Source organism: Achroia grisella, unplaced genomic scaffold (genome assembly GCF_030625045.1).
Source record: "Achroia grisella isolate CSIRO2021 unplaced genomic scaffold, CSIRO_AGI_Agris_v1 utg534, whole genome shotgun sequence".
Lineage (NCBI taxonomy): Eukaryota > Metazoa > Arthropoda > Insecta > Lepidoptera > Pyralidae > Achroia > Achroia grisella.
Genome location: NW_026712920.1, coordinates 393,014 through 408,354, shown reverse-complemented (window position 1 = coordinate 408,354; position 15,341 = coordinate 393,014). Strand labels below are relative to the sequence as shown.

General features: G+C 39.1%; 1 protein-coding gene across 1 annotated transcript in view; it reads right to left on the bottom strand.

The window, feature by feature from the left end:
- LOC131847405 (intermembrane lipid transfer protein VPS13A-like) overlaps positions 1 to 15,341 on the bottom strand; it is a 57,068-nt gene that overhangs the window by 11,386 nt on the left and 30,341 nt on the right. The window contains exons 34-45 of the mRNA XM_059196981.1: positions 14,300 to 14,381; positions 13,563 to 13,713; positions 12,456 to 12,590; positions 11,104 to 11,306; positions 10,387 to 10,523; positions 9,293 to 9,571; positions 8,103 to 8,269; positions 7,264 to 7,449; positions 6,323 to 6,595; positions 2,695 to 2,969; positions 911 to 2,137; positions 197 to 389 (exon numbers count right to left, since the gene is read on the bottom strand). Of these exons, the coding sequence (XP_059052964.1) occupies positions 197 to 389; positions 911 to 2,137; positions 2,695 to 2,969; positions 6,323 to 6,595; positions 7,264 to 7,449; positions 8,103 to 8,269; positions 9,293 to 9,571; positions 10,387 to 10,523; positions 11,104 to 11,306; positions 12,456 to 12,590; positions 13,563 to 13,713; positions 14,300 to 14,381 (3,308 nt within the window). The remainder of the gene's footprint in view (positions 1 to 196; positions 390 to 910; positions 2,138 to 2,694; positions 2,970 to 6,322; positions 6,596 to 7,263; positions 7,450 to 8,102; positions 8,270 to 9,292; positions 9,572 to 10,386; positions 10,524 to 11,103; positions 11,307 to 12,455; positions 12,591 to 13,562; positions 13,714 to 14,299; positions 14,382 to 15,341) is intronic.

The window sequence follows — 15,341 nt, the reverse complement described above, 5'->3', positions numbered from 1 at the left end:
GCTACGGTAAACATCAAATGGTTCGTATGTCGTATGCCATCATCGCAGTATAAAAAATGTTAGGCTAATAAAAAGGAATGCTATAATAATATTAGAAAAAGAAGCATCAGACAGACAGATAGAAAACAGAATACATAAGCTGCTGAATCCATAACAAAACGGTGATTCTTCTGCATTCAATATTTGCTGTACTTACGAAACAGGGCTCGTAATAATTCTTCAATGCTTTGGCGAAGTCTCCCAGATGGCTGTACGGGTTCCCGAGGATATTGAGACCCAGCACCAGTACATAGAACTGTTGCACCAGCTGTGTCCAATAGTGGCGGGAGGCGCTATCCAGTAGCGCAGACATCGTTATTGGAGCGTTACGGACTTCCAAGAAACTCATCCTGTGAATTTAACAACACGGGTCATAGAGGTCCCTTGGTATGGAAATATAATCGTTCCTCAAATAAATTATGAATTTTAATACTTATTTATTTTAGTCTTCCGCCCCTTCAGAATACAGAATGAGCAAGGAATATGCATATTAATCTTTTAAACTCATATTGTTCAAGTCAATAGACAGAATGTCATAATGGCGGACACTTCTGCATGACTTCTTAAGAATGCATACTATAGGGGCACATACATGTATATACTGTTTTACTATGAAATTTACTCGAAAGTTAGTCCTTGAAACTTTGGTCTATTATAGCTTGTATTAGCTACGAAAAAGTTACAGCCAATTTGCTTGACCATTTTTCTAAGTCTAAGTTGCATTGCGTACTTAGTAAGGTCATAAAAAATCTATCAAAGATGCTATAATTAAGTATCCTGGAATAAAGGTTCTTTTTCTATTGTAAAGAACTCAACATCAACAATTCTACTAATATGTGAAATTTTGAATAATAATTCTAAAATTTCTTACTTCATTTCAACATCTTTCATATCACACAGTGAAGATCCCCAGGAGTTGAACAGGTACTCAAGAAGATCGCTATTGAATAACTTAGGCCGATTTTCTTTCTTGTTGCCAAAGCGAGTTCCACTTGGACTATTAGCGTTCTCAGCCAGGTAGCCTCTGGACGACAAGCTCAGCACCAACTTTATCGGAGACAAGTGAACATACTCAAATATTATATTTCTTTGCACATTTGTCTGACTCCTCATAGCTATAATCGGTAAAGGTAAATGAACTAACGCGAGGTCAGCGCGGAGTTTAACTGCAGGTTTTTCTTCAATCTTCCAATGGTTTAATATATCAAAAATATGGTTTACAAAACCTCTGTCCAAATTTATACAATAATCTTGAATGAGAACTTTTAAATACTTATATATGTCTTGGTTAAGAGATGGCCTGTGCTGTTTCAGAGCAACTAGCTCTATACAGGGTTTGAAATCTCTATTGGACCTTAATTCCGCAGGTAACGGTGCAGGGTATAGTACACTGGGAAATACAGCTTCGTTCAGTTGGTTGTCTATCTGCAGCCTCTGTACTTTTAAATAACAGTACGTGTAGGTATCAGACTTGCGGAATTGTAACCATATGCCTGGATTGTACGTCCGTCGTAATTCTGAGAAGAACGGTTTCGTCATTTGCATTTTCTCCAAATCTATATGTATATATTCTTTTAACTGGCATTTCTTTTGTTCCGTCTGGTACTTATCTTCTATCCACGCTGTCAGGTCTGGTGACAGCTGCTTCCACTTGCAGCTCACATGCACTTCCCATCTTGGTAATGAATCTGTTATACTCATGAATGCTAATTCTTTAACGGCGTTGTTTGATTGAACACAAACAGACAAACTGACGCCAGATAAAGACATGTAGACCTCATAATTACTCCTTTCTGCACTTATTCTCATTCTGTACTGAGAAGCTATCCTTTCATCTTGAGCCAATGCGAATACTCTTTGATATCCCTCCATATAAGAGATCCAGTACACTATCACTTTGTCCTTTCTCATTTTTTTAGTCTTTGAGTGAGATTCTGGCATGTCTGAGCTATCCGAGTCATCGCTGCTAGAGGTACAAGGTTCAGGTGACTTGGGAGTCAGGCGTTTAAGTGTTGACGATAGTTTTGATGTTACACTGTTAGTCGCTACGAGAGTCGAATGTTTCACTGAGTGAAAGCTAACCTTTTCTTCTCCGAAACTGAAACAAAATCGATCAATACGTAATAAATTGGTTTGTATAACATAACTTTAGCAGTAAGAGAAGCCCGTACTTTTTACTACGGTTTATAAAGTTCCATATACTCGACTTCTTCTGGAATAAAATACGCTAATACGTTCTTGCGTTTGAGGTCTACCACATAAAGTTCTTTTTAATAAGACCTTCTAAACTGCACATTTTAAAATATATTCAATGAACTACAATCGAATACACTAAGTATTTTATTTATTCATTTATTTCGGATATCCATCCATATTATATTAGTGAACATTTTATAAAGTATAACTAATGTATTGAAATGTGATTATAATTATTAATTTAAATTGATACCCATATGCCACCATAATGCTGGACTACAAGGTAAGGGAATATCCCTATAATAATAGGATTAGCCCAGATTAGCCTACTATTAGCACGCAGATCAAACCCGTAAGTATTGTAGTAGTGTTTAAAATCCTTCTCTGTTCCTCTAATTAGTTCTTAATGAGGACGAAAAGGGATAGACTACATATTTTTTATAACATCACCAAACTTACCCATCCTGGTTGAAATCTGCAACGAATCCCTTTGCTTTATTGTTATAAATGTTCCAAATCAGTTTTCTCTCTTTGGCTGGATCGTCCCAAGTATATAGCATAGACTGGTATGGGCTCAGTAATGCCACTTGGCCTGACTCCTCCTGGTGCAGCTTCAGGAACAGATCATCACACAAGTTGTCAATACGCACTGGTGCGTCTCCGATGGCGTACGGCTTGAATGTAATAGTAAATGGACGGTCTGTCCCTCCAGTCACATCCACGCAGATGGCTGTCTAGAAATCGAAAATTAAAAAATTAATTATCTTTACGACCGTTCAATCTGAATCAATCCCTATTTTTGTTATTTATTTAAACTTTAATGTATATATTAGTACATAATTAACAGTGCTCATAGCAGACCTAACGCCTAGAGGCATTTTCTCCCAGTTAACAGCAGAGATTTTTTTTTATTTTATTTTAAATACAATTTTTCACAGATATATTCGTCCGTGCCTTTTTTAATTTACTTTTGTTTTATTATATTTCTTTAATTTCCACTTTTGTACAACTCCAGAGGAGCCTCCAGCCGAGATGTTACAATTTGCCTAACAGTGGCAGCAAGGCAGACCTTATCTGTCTGGCCCAGAACTATATATAAAATCATTAATTTTTATTCATATTCATATTTATATTTGTTTAGTTATATTACTATCAATCTTTAGATACACGTATATCTATGTGTAAAAAATATATATTTATATTGTATACTGTTTTAGACATTAAAACTTTAATTTTAATAAGTTATTTTACTTTAGTCTTTTCTTAAACTATTATTTTCACTTTTGTGTTCACACGCTGGTTTTGGTTGATGGAAGAGAGATATCTATAAACGATCTCTTCCACCAACAAGTCTAACTTGCTAACAATATTTCTAATATTTAATTGAAGTACTTAAAAGTGGAATAAAGAATATATATCATTTCTTTTCCTAACTCAAGTAGGCCACAATCATTTACATATCGCTGTTATTACTAAACAAACAGCATATTACATAAATAGCATTACATACGTTGACACCTACCGAACGAAAACCATGCGTCCACACTAACTCAATTAGCACCACTTTCCTTACAACTGTTATAAGACTAGAGTAATAATTTCACTTCCTCGCAGTTTCCGATAGACCTCACATTAACTAACAATGGCTATAAAAACTTTTGTAACAACCTTAGTGCTATTTGCAGTGATAGGTACCATTCAGAGTGATTGTGACAATGGTAGGAAGATACCAGAGTATGTTAGAGTTAAACGAGCAAAGTATTATTCAAGTCCACCACAAAGGTTTTATAGAAGGCCTCCTATTACCTATCCAACTAGAGGCATATTCTCGAATACCCCACCGCCTGGATACATGGATGTGGAAGACGGTCCGCCCAATTATAGATCAGTGAAGTTTAGTCAAGGACCTCCTAGCGAAAGTTTAGGTGATGATAACATTAACAACCTGATTAAGTATCTGTCAAAGCAAGATTTGAATAAGATAATTGAATTTGCTGAAAAGGATAAAAATAGAAATTCTCAGAACGTAAAAAATAAAGTTGAAGGATACAACGAACCACAAGAAGAAAATTTCACATATCAAAACAAACAGGAAATTTATTTGGGTAAAAAAGAATTTTTAAATGACCCATACGTAAGCAATAATAACAATATTGAATACAGCAATCTATTCGGAAAAGATACACAACCAAGAATCGTAAACACAAACGCTTTTAGTAATAGCATAGATTTTTCTGCTCATTTAGATCCTGAAGAATCTACGCAGAATGGTCAATTATCTTTCTTAAATGCACATATTCGTAATGAGATAAACGAAGTACCCAATTTAAACAATTATAATCTATACACTGATGGTAAACCAATAAATGAGGAAGATTTACCAAAACCGGTGAATCTTAGAGACGATGCAGATTTTGACGCCTCTTTCACAAATAATGTACCAACAATTACAAAGGCCGAATCCAGTTCATATAAAATTGAGAGCATCGGCGATGTACCGCTGATGGATTATAATTCAAAATTGCACACAGTCAGCTCGTACCATGTTCCGCATTACACTGTAAGTATTAAGTTTATTACATCTTAACATAAATAAGTATAGAGTATAGGCTGTTCGAGATGAATAAAGTTCCAGAGTGTGGGTATGAATTCCCTGTCGATGGCTATTGGTGCCATGGTATAAGGTCATCACGTCGAGCAATTCTTTAGAACACAGTCCGTTGTAAATTCTATACCGATTTCTGAGCAAGATATTGAATATAAATCAACGCACCTAAATAACATAGGCACGTAGATGAGGCCTGAGGAAGGGTCCTCGAATACGTTACGTTACCGTATTTCAATAGGACCAGTATAATCGTGATTGCATTGATATCTTTAAAATATCGATTCTCAGATATTATAAAAACACCGAATAAGTCAGTTTTTAAATTTTTCCGAAAAAATATTCTCCAAAACTGAGATAGAAGATTTATAGTATAGTTATAATATTCTACATGTAATTATAATATTTCCATACTATTTTTTTTATTCTCCTAAAAGAATTCATTCTTTACTTAAATATTAAAACAAAGTAATGGTCATGACATAACAATACAAATGTTATAAAATTATAATACTCATGGATTACTGTATTTTATGATACAGCACAAATCTATAGTAACAATTGCAACCAAGTCAATTCGTATCCATCAAATTTAATTACCATTATTGCAGGTAACTACACCTAAAAGAAATAAACCATCAACATCATCTTCACTTGCATTATCATCGAAAACTCCAGAATTAGAACTCGCACCGCCTAAGTCTGCTGCGAAGGAAAATAGCGACGCCCATCTCAAAGCTATCAAGATTTGGACACACAGGTCCAGAGGTACAGCCTATACGTTACATAGTGACGGTACACTATCACTGGAAAAACCTTCAAGGCCATAAAAGAAACAAATTTATGTACAATAGTAAATGAACTCAGTTTAGTCATTATTTGTAAGTAATTTTAAGTTATGTATACAATAAGAAAACGAAATAATGTAGGTACTATAGGTACCAGACTGACCTAACGAGATCATATAGATCGTATGTTGTTTTATAAAAGAGACTAGAGTCTCCGCAACTAGCATGAAGAGTTAGACATATAAATGATGGAAATTTCAGATAAAAGTTAATGGGATCACTGTCAAGCTCATAAAGGACGTGTTGTATAATTAGATAATTTCCTAAATGTTAAGAAAATTAAAGAATAATATATTTATTAAAATTATTTCATAACTGTGTGTTTTTAATTTAACAGATTTTATCAATCAACCAACTTTTGGAAAATTTTAAAACATTAGAAGTTTGGAGCTATGCTTGCCACTTTCTATCAAGTGGCCCATCAATCAATTAATCAAAATATATTTATTCATCTATCGTCTGTTCGGAGTATTTTGGCACTAAGAAGAACTAACAAGAAATTAAAATCTTATTCTTTTTAAATAAGCTTGTACATGACTACAAAAATACAGATCCAATTTAAAATTGAATTAGGGTAATTTAGGAGTATTTCAACATATTTGTGAAACAATTGAAAAAAACTCAATCAACTTACCCCTTTATCCATTCTCAACACTGTGTAGTGATTCTTTGTAATCGGGAAATGTTGTGATACCACTGTCGAATCTCTATACTTGCAATGCATCGACATAGAATCGGTTTGGGGCCAGAATGGGGTGCACTGTTGGGGTGCTAGGTCGAACCAGAGGTCTGCCGCCTCGTTCTCCTCCATGAACCGTAGGTGCCGTTTCGTGTCGTTATAAACAATGAAGTACGGTAGCAGTGTCACGATCTTTGTCAATTGTGGACATAGCTCTGATAGCGTCACCTGGAACATTCATGCGATATTTCAGTATTATTGTTTTTGCAATGAGAGTATCTTGGCTTAGTACAATTTTTTTTATGTTGGCCATAAACATAAAAAAAATTGTATGTTAATTTATATATCTGACTATCGCGGCTGAAGTAGTTAATATCATCATCCAAATAAAATTAATAAAAAAAAAGTATCTGACTTACACTCCATTGAGGATAACACCAATAAAAAACGAATAATGTGTTATAGGTACTAGACAACTGATATATGTACTTAGATATTTTTTTGTAAATACATTCATATAATATACATATAAAACAGCCGGACCGATACAAACAATCATACTCATGTATACAAATGTTTGCACCGTGCGAGGAATCGAACCAGCGACCATCAGAAGCAAGGCGGTGCCATTGTCATCCAAGTCTTCCGCAGGTCCTGACGGACCGCAGGGTACGGGCCTCGAGCAGAGCTCTGTACCCGAGCGTACTACTGGGGTATGCCACCCCAGCGTCGTTCTTTTACGGAGGCCGGCTACTTTTCAGCATCCGGCTGAGGGCGTCTTATGGTGGGTTTTAACTTTCGCTCGCCTGGCCGGCTTGACGCCGAAGGAAATGTGCTAAACCGCTAGACCGTCGCGATGATAGCTAGCATTGGGGGTAATCAGGAGAGATACTAACATGTAGCAGCAGGCGGTAGAGCGTGCGGCGCTCTGTGTGCGCGCAGACGATGAGGCCGGGCGCGGCGGCGGCGAGCGGCGCGGCACGCGACCACGCCGACTGGTGCGCACGCAGCCGCACGCGCCGCGCCGCGCCCAGCAGCAGCGGCTCCTCCGCCACGGCGTGCCACGTCTCTGCATGCTGGCACTGCACGCACACAAACTCTTATTCCCCGCCATTACACGTACGCTCTTTCATACACGATTAGGCTTTCATACAAGGAAAGAAAACAAAACTTTAAGAGACGCTTACAATAACACATCTGTGAAACCCTCAGTCAAATCAGTTCAGCCGTTACTAAGATTAGCAAGTACAGACATATAGACTAAAACTTTAAGTTCTCATAATCTTCCAAGTTTGACGGCCTCGGTGGTATAGCGACTTTATAAATATGTTGATTTTTTTATATATACACAATATATATAGGAGACACCCAAACCAATACAAACAATCATAGTCATGAATACAAATATTAGTACCGTACGAGAAACTGGACCCGCGACCATCCCAAGTAAAGCGGTGTGCTAAAGTGCTAACCTACCGAAGTCGTCAATATTCCAAAGGAAACTGTTACCATTTTCTATCAGCCAATACGTTTCAGACACAAACGAAACAGTATAATTTAATTCTTCAAGAAATATTATATTAAACATAACTAAAAATTTAAGTAAATTATGTCAAGTTATAAATGACGAAAAGTTTTCTTGCTTTGAATTCAAAGGATTCTCAATTTGCCTTGAAATTTTGTTGGTGTACCTCAAGGCTTAAAACTAGGCCCTTTACACAAGTATAAGATATACCTTCAGCTGCAATGGCAGGCCAGTCTTGTTGATGATCCAGTGCTGCGCATGCACATACAGTTGCCAGCACTCGTTGCGTTCCACGCGCACACACACCAGCACCTGTTTACCATTCTTCCCCTCTGCCTCATACTCGCTGCCCATACTTATGTTCTTCTCAGTCAAATCTAGAGAAATAACCAAATGGTTTGCTAAGCGCAAAACTTTTTGAAGTGAAACTTCTATATAGACGGGGTTTATTAGGATTTTTCGGTCACGAAAAAGCGTTACCGATAGACGATATCTCGCGTTGTGAGAGAAAAAGAAAGGCTGGTGGCGGAGAGAGCACAGCGGCAACTGATAGAAGAGCGGAGGGTCCGCTATTGTATTATGAGACAAAAAGACTTCTCCGTTGAAATTTCACTTGTACTATGTGTCCCAGCCCACATTACTTTTTTTTTCTAGCAGAGACTATCTCTGGGACGCGGTTACCTAGATACTCCTATGTAATTATATCAGCAATATTGCAGTTAATTAAACACAGTAAGACAAACTAAATATTGTCTACTAAGCACTGCACAAATTGTATCACCCCTTACATGTTGCTGTTGTTATTTAGTATATAAGATCAATATTTTAATTTATTTATAATATATATAACTCAAAGGCGACTGACATAGTGTCATCAACGCACAGCCCAAACCACTGGACGGATCGGGCTGAAATTTGGCATGCAGGTAGATGTTATGACGTAGGCATCCGTTAAGAAAGGATTTTGACTAATTCTACCCTCAAGGGGATAAAATAGGCGAGGAAAGTTTGTATGAAACTTTGTCAATTTTAAATCGATCGGTCTGAGACTTTCCATACATAAAGGTACCATGATGTAGACATCCCCTAAGAAAGGTTTTTGATAAATTCCACCCTAAGGGGATAAATTAACGCGAGCGAAGCCGCGGGCAAAAGCTCGTGAACTTATAATATTCCTGTAAAGATTCGGCACCGTTCCATTCGTTTACGTCGTAGTGTATAGTGCACCTCTACCAGGGTCAGGGATGATATCCTTAACAGCACCTTTGATACAGCCATAACGCTCAGCATAGTCTAAGGAACGTAATTTTCTTCTCCATATCTTAGTGTGTGAAAGGAAGTTGCCATCAAACAACTAGCTCATTTGTTATTCCAGTAAAAAAGGGAAGTGATAAACTCACCTGGCGACAACGTGAAACTGCCAGTCCACGGTAGCCCCATGTATTGCATTTCAAGAGTAATACGATGCGTCCGCGTGAGATCGAGCGCGTGCGTGTGCGCGCGTTCGCCTGCTTCCACCCGCGCGCGCCATCCCCCCGCGCTCCCCGTGACGTCACTCCCCGCAGCTCCCGCAGTGCTAAACTGCAGCGCGTGCGGTAGCCGGTTGTATATCGCAAGGGGCGGTACAACGCGGATTAAGTAGTTTGGTATGGTCCTGGCCACTTTGTGCGATTGACAACCTGTATCAATTAACAAATTAATATATTTATAAAACAAAATGTATTCATAGGCTTCGGTGGTGTACCGGTTTAGCACAGCGTTTTATTTACGATAGTCGCTGGTTCGATTCCTCGCACGTTGCAAACATTTGTATTCATGGGTATGATTGTTTGTCGGTCTGGGTGTTTTCTATGAATATTATGTATGTATTTACAAAAATATCTAAATATTTATATTAGTTGTCTAGTACTTATAACACAAGCTCTGCTGAGTTTGGAACTAGATGGAGCTGAGTGGACTGTCCAGGAACATTATTATCTGTTTTTCACAGCTTAAGCTGGTGATTAGTACCGAGGACGGGACATGCCAAGTCTCTCGCTACATTATTATTATTATTATTATTTTATATATTAATATTTATTTTTTTCCCAGCTTTTGCTGGTTTTCTCCACACTTACGGGCCGAAACCAAGTAAGTGCAGAGTGTGTGTATGTGTGTGCGCGAGTATGTATGTGTGAGTGTGTGTGTACTTATTGTGTGCCTGGTGTGACTGGTGTTATATCCTTTTCATTGATTTCGAGAAATTTTCGGACTGTACGACAGGTATTTAAGATGGCAGCCTTCTGAAGGGTGAAGTAAAGTGTTTTTTGTATATCTAATTGTTTCAGGCCATGATGTAGGTGATTGGGTATGATATCTGTAGATGAGAGGACTATGGGTATTGTATAAACTTTTTCCTGTTTCCAAAGTTATTATTATTATTATTATCATCAACAACCTTGTCTATAAATTTACGCACTGCGGATACAACCACTTCTATAAGAGTCATACAAACCTTCAACAGTCAATATCCTCATAGAAAATATTCTATCATCGCCGTCGTCTTTGGCTGGGCAGACCACGTCACGCGCCGTGCCTATATCATTTGCCAACTCCATCCACCAGATACCCTGTGTGGCTGTCTGGTAACTCCTGCAGGCAAAATATAAAAACTCTCATCATCATTAGTCCACTGCAGTCCATTGCTGGGCATAGGCCTTACCCAAGGCACGGCACGGGGCACGTATACGCATAAAATTGTATATTTAGTTAACGTACTATGCAATGAGCATGGTGAATCAAGTGAGTGAGACGGCAATACTCGCGCGCTCCCGCTCGCACCGAGGGTATAAACATAACTAGCGGAGCTCGTATTGCGCTAGCCTCCCTCAAATCGTTCCCGTGTCCAATGTAAAAGGGAATCAAAATTATGACGGCCTAAGCCGAAGTTTGATCCCCTAATAGTGCGTTCAGACTAAAATCGTACCCATCAGGCAGGAGTTGGCTTTCAGCCGTTTCATAAGTCGTTCCGCGGGTTTGGAGCCATCTGCCTCTTGTCGTTGGGTGAAGCTGTACGGCCACTGCGACTAACAGTATTATTAGAGTAGCCCGAAAAAACTGCTGCGTTAGTAGATAACACTCAGCTGTATTGCCCGAAAACATGCGATGCTACAAAGTAGATCATTCAAAGTCAAACATTTAAAATATTAACGTCTAAGGGACGGTAACTCACTCGAAGTTGGAAGGCAGCAAGAACAGTTTGCAATGGTAGGCAATGTAGAGCGGGATGTTATAAGTATCTTGCGGTGCCACCACCGCCAGCCGCATCTTGTCGTCGAATGGATTTATAGCCGCTCCTATCAGGTCAGCACCGACCGCTTGCAAATCCGTCTTCTTGTAGAACAACTCCAACGCGTACGAGGTCTCATTACGCAGCTGTAAATATAATATAATAGAATAGAATAAAAAATCATTGATTCAAATAAACTTATTTAAGCACTTTTGAATAGTCATAACATGTTTTTTAATCTACCGCTCATTCGGAAAGCTGTCTCATCACAAGAAGAACTAGCAAGAGACTTGTGTGTTGCTCTTTTAAATAATCCTTCTAAGTTCATATTTTGGAAGTCGAAACGTGTGATGTATTCACTACCAGCCAGCCAACTAGCACTAAATAGGGTCAAATATAAATACACAAGTTTAAATCAGTCGTAGTGATAAGAGCAGACCAGTCCCTACAAGCAGCATTCGTTGACGAGTATGATGGATGAGCCAGCCATCACTGCGCTCAACCATATTTTAGGGAGCCCAATGACGCCGCCACATGTCTGGACATTTTAGTGAGCATGACTACTCATTCCACTCGACCACGGCATAGCTACTTAAAATTACTATATGATAGTTACAGTATTCGCACTTTACATGAGGATGCATGCGGCAATCAATACAAAAGCCGCTACGCTATCATATATCAAGAAAGCAGTATAAAAAAGAAATTAAAAATATTTATTGTACATTAATAGGTTTATTTGATAGTGTGCTACATAGCTTATTAGTAACGCGTACATACGACGCGGAATTGGGACTTTACACTTAACTTAAATCTTTGTTATCTGGAGAGGTAGGTACTACTGGAAGGGTGTCGAGTGTTGAAAGAAATATTACGAGTGTGGGCACATAATACTTATTAATTATTTATTTTTATTTTATAATGAATATGAATATATTTTTACTATTTTCCTATTATTATATTATATTTTATCGAACTATTAGTATATGACATATAACAATCATAATCTCAGGACAAATTCACACAGTGCCATCTAGACCCATGTTAAGCTAGCTAAAGCTTGTGTTATGGGTACTTTATAACTGATACAAATACATAGATATATTTTTTTCGTAAATACATAATAGAAAACACCCAGACCGATACAGACAATTAGACTCATGAAACAAATGTTTGTGCCGTGCGAGGAATCGAACCCGCGACCGTCTGAAGTAAGGCAGTGTGCTACTCTGCTAGACCGCCGAGGCCGTCAAACGTCATTTAACCATACTATATATATCATATATTAAACGTACCTGTAACGGGGAGCGGACAACAATCTTCTTGTTGTTGTATTTGGAAGTTCTCTCCACTACAATGTAGTAGCGGGTAGAATTCTTGCTCGGGTGCAACACGTGTAACTTGGAGACGTTGCGTTGTGGACACAATATCTGTCAACAATAGAACTCATTCATTATCTCAGCCAGGAAGACGTCCACTTCTGGACAAAGACCTCCACCAAAGATCTCCACAACGATCGTGCGCTGCTCGCATCCATCGCCTTTCAGCGATCTTGACCAGATCATCGGTCCACCTTGCTGGAGGCCTTCCCACGCTGCATCTTCCGGTCCGCGGTCGCCACTTGAGGAATTTATTACCCCAACAACCATCTATCCTACGAGCTATGTACCACATCCATTGGCATAGATAGAACGCATTACATACAACAAAAACAATTTTATAATTTGTGGTTGAAAACCAGCGCTGTATAGGTATGTACATCTTATTGAGGTTTTTTTTTTGTGGATGATAATGGAATGGTGCACCCGCCTGCGCTAACGGTTTACGCTGGCGGGGCACCAGTGGAGGATGATAAGATGAGCATGAGGTCAGGTCAGTTAGCCCATCGTGACTAATTCACCAGGAATTAAACACGATGGTTTTCAGGGGGAACCACGTGGAGGTCGACCTGACAAGGTAGCAATGGGGTTATCAATCCACATTACTAACAATCCCCTTCCCCGCTCTTATTGAGGTTAGCTGAGGCCGCTCCTATTGCCTTTTTTGTGTAGGTATTGTGTATTTTACTGCAATTGGATGAACCTGGATTGGCCCACCCTATAGATATTGTAGGGCAGGCCCATCTCGTTGTTAGGGCGACCTATTTTTCTTAACTTTTAGAAACGTGTGGGTGCACGCTCTCGCCTCTGATACCATTTTAAGTCTGAGAAATCATCTTGATTAATTCCCAGTAGGTTCGCTATGGTAAGCAGACCTGGCCTGACCTTATGCTCATCCTATCATCCTCCACAGCCTTGCCAGCGTATATCGTAAGTAGTGTTGGTTGGACCACTATTTAATTTTTTTATACTATGCTGGTGGCAAACAAACAATCAATTCTTCCATTGAAAATAAATACTTACAGTTAGATGATCGAGATCATGGAGCCGTATGCTGAGAGTAAGATCTGTGACCTTGGTACGGAGATCTTTAGGGGGCGGCGGTGCCTCGGGGGAGTACTCGGGTGGTGGTATTGGAGACATGGCGCCCGCTGGAAACCCGCCTTCGAAGCTGCTATCAAACAAGCGACCAATGATAGTATTTGTATAAGAACTAGACTTTAGAGACTTACAAATACATATAACAAAATTGCACACATCATACATGGCAATTATTGTTCAAAAACGCTTATTTATTCTCGGATTTTAAATATATATTTATACTACGATGGTGGCAAACTAGCATACGGCCCAACTGATGTTAAACGGTACCGTAGCGTATAGACGCCTGTAACACCAGGGTTATCGTGCGCGTTACCGATCATATATATCTTGCAGCGACTGTGATCAAGCGATTCAGCACAGCGCATTACTTATGATGGTTTCGAGTTCGATTCTTCGTACGGTACAAACATTTATATTCATATGTATGATTGTATGTATTAATCTGGGTGTTTTATATGTATATAAAAAAATCTAAATCTATCACTTGTGTAGTAACCATACGAGCTTTGCTTAAGTTGGAAATAGATGACGCTGTGTGAATTGTCTTGAAATATATATAGCTTATTAGCTTATTAAATATACGAGTCAAATTTTAATAACATACATTATTAAAATTTGATCAATAAGTCGATAAAACAAATAATATAATCGCTTACCACTCCCAGTCATCGCTTACGTCGGACGTTTCAATTTTCACTGGCGCCTCATCCAGAATATCAGCCGATGAGGTATCGCAACCTGAACAAACAAATACAACAATTATATCCCTTTTATAGAGACATTTCTAGGCATTAAAGTAATTCTAGAAATAGGAACGGTATGTTTTTATATACTCTTTTAAAGTTGACGCTGTCGTAATTAAGAAAATTCACGAAATGGTGCTGCTTGTGGGGTACGAACACTGATTAGACTATTTATTCACTGATAGAGAAGGTCGATTACCAATACGGTCGGTTAACAATTAAGTTTAAATTACCGCAGTGTCTTAAGACGAAGGTTTACGACCAATGTGTGTTGCCAGTATGAATAAGCTCTGAGTCACTCAGAGGGCAATGGAGAGGGCTATGCTCGAAGTTTCTTTGGGTGATCGAATCAGAAATGAGGAGATCCGCAAAAGAACCTGAGTGACCGACATAGCCCGAAGAATTGCGAAACTGAAGTGGCAATGGCCGTTGGGGCAATAAAATCCTCGAACGGCAACCGTGAACCGGAAGACGCAGCGTGAGAGGTCTTCCCACGCTGCGTCTTCCGGTCCACAGCCATCTGTCCTACGAGTTATGTGCCCTGCCCATCAAGCAAGGTGGACCGATGACCTGGTCAAGATCGCTGGAAAGGGATGGATGAGAGCAGCGCAGGACCGCTCGTCGTGGAGATCTTTGGGGAGCAGTGAACGTCTTCCGGGCTGAGATGATGATGACGATGAGGGAAGATCGTAACCCTACCAGTAGCTGTGGTCAAATTTCCGCACTGAATATTTGTGGTCTCACACATTTTTATTCCAACAATTCTAATGTTGTTGGCTACAGCGGTCTTTTACAGCCTCACCGAACAATGGGGGGTAACTGCAGATGGCACTTCAAACCCGCGAAAGGATTTATGAAACGCCTGAAAGCGCTAAACTCCCGGCTGACGGATACGACTTTAGTCTGAGGGCACTGTTAGGGTTTCGAACCGTAGTTCAGGCCGTCGCAATTTCGA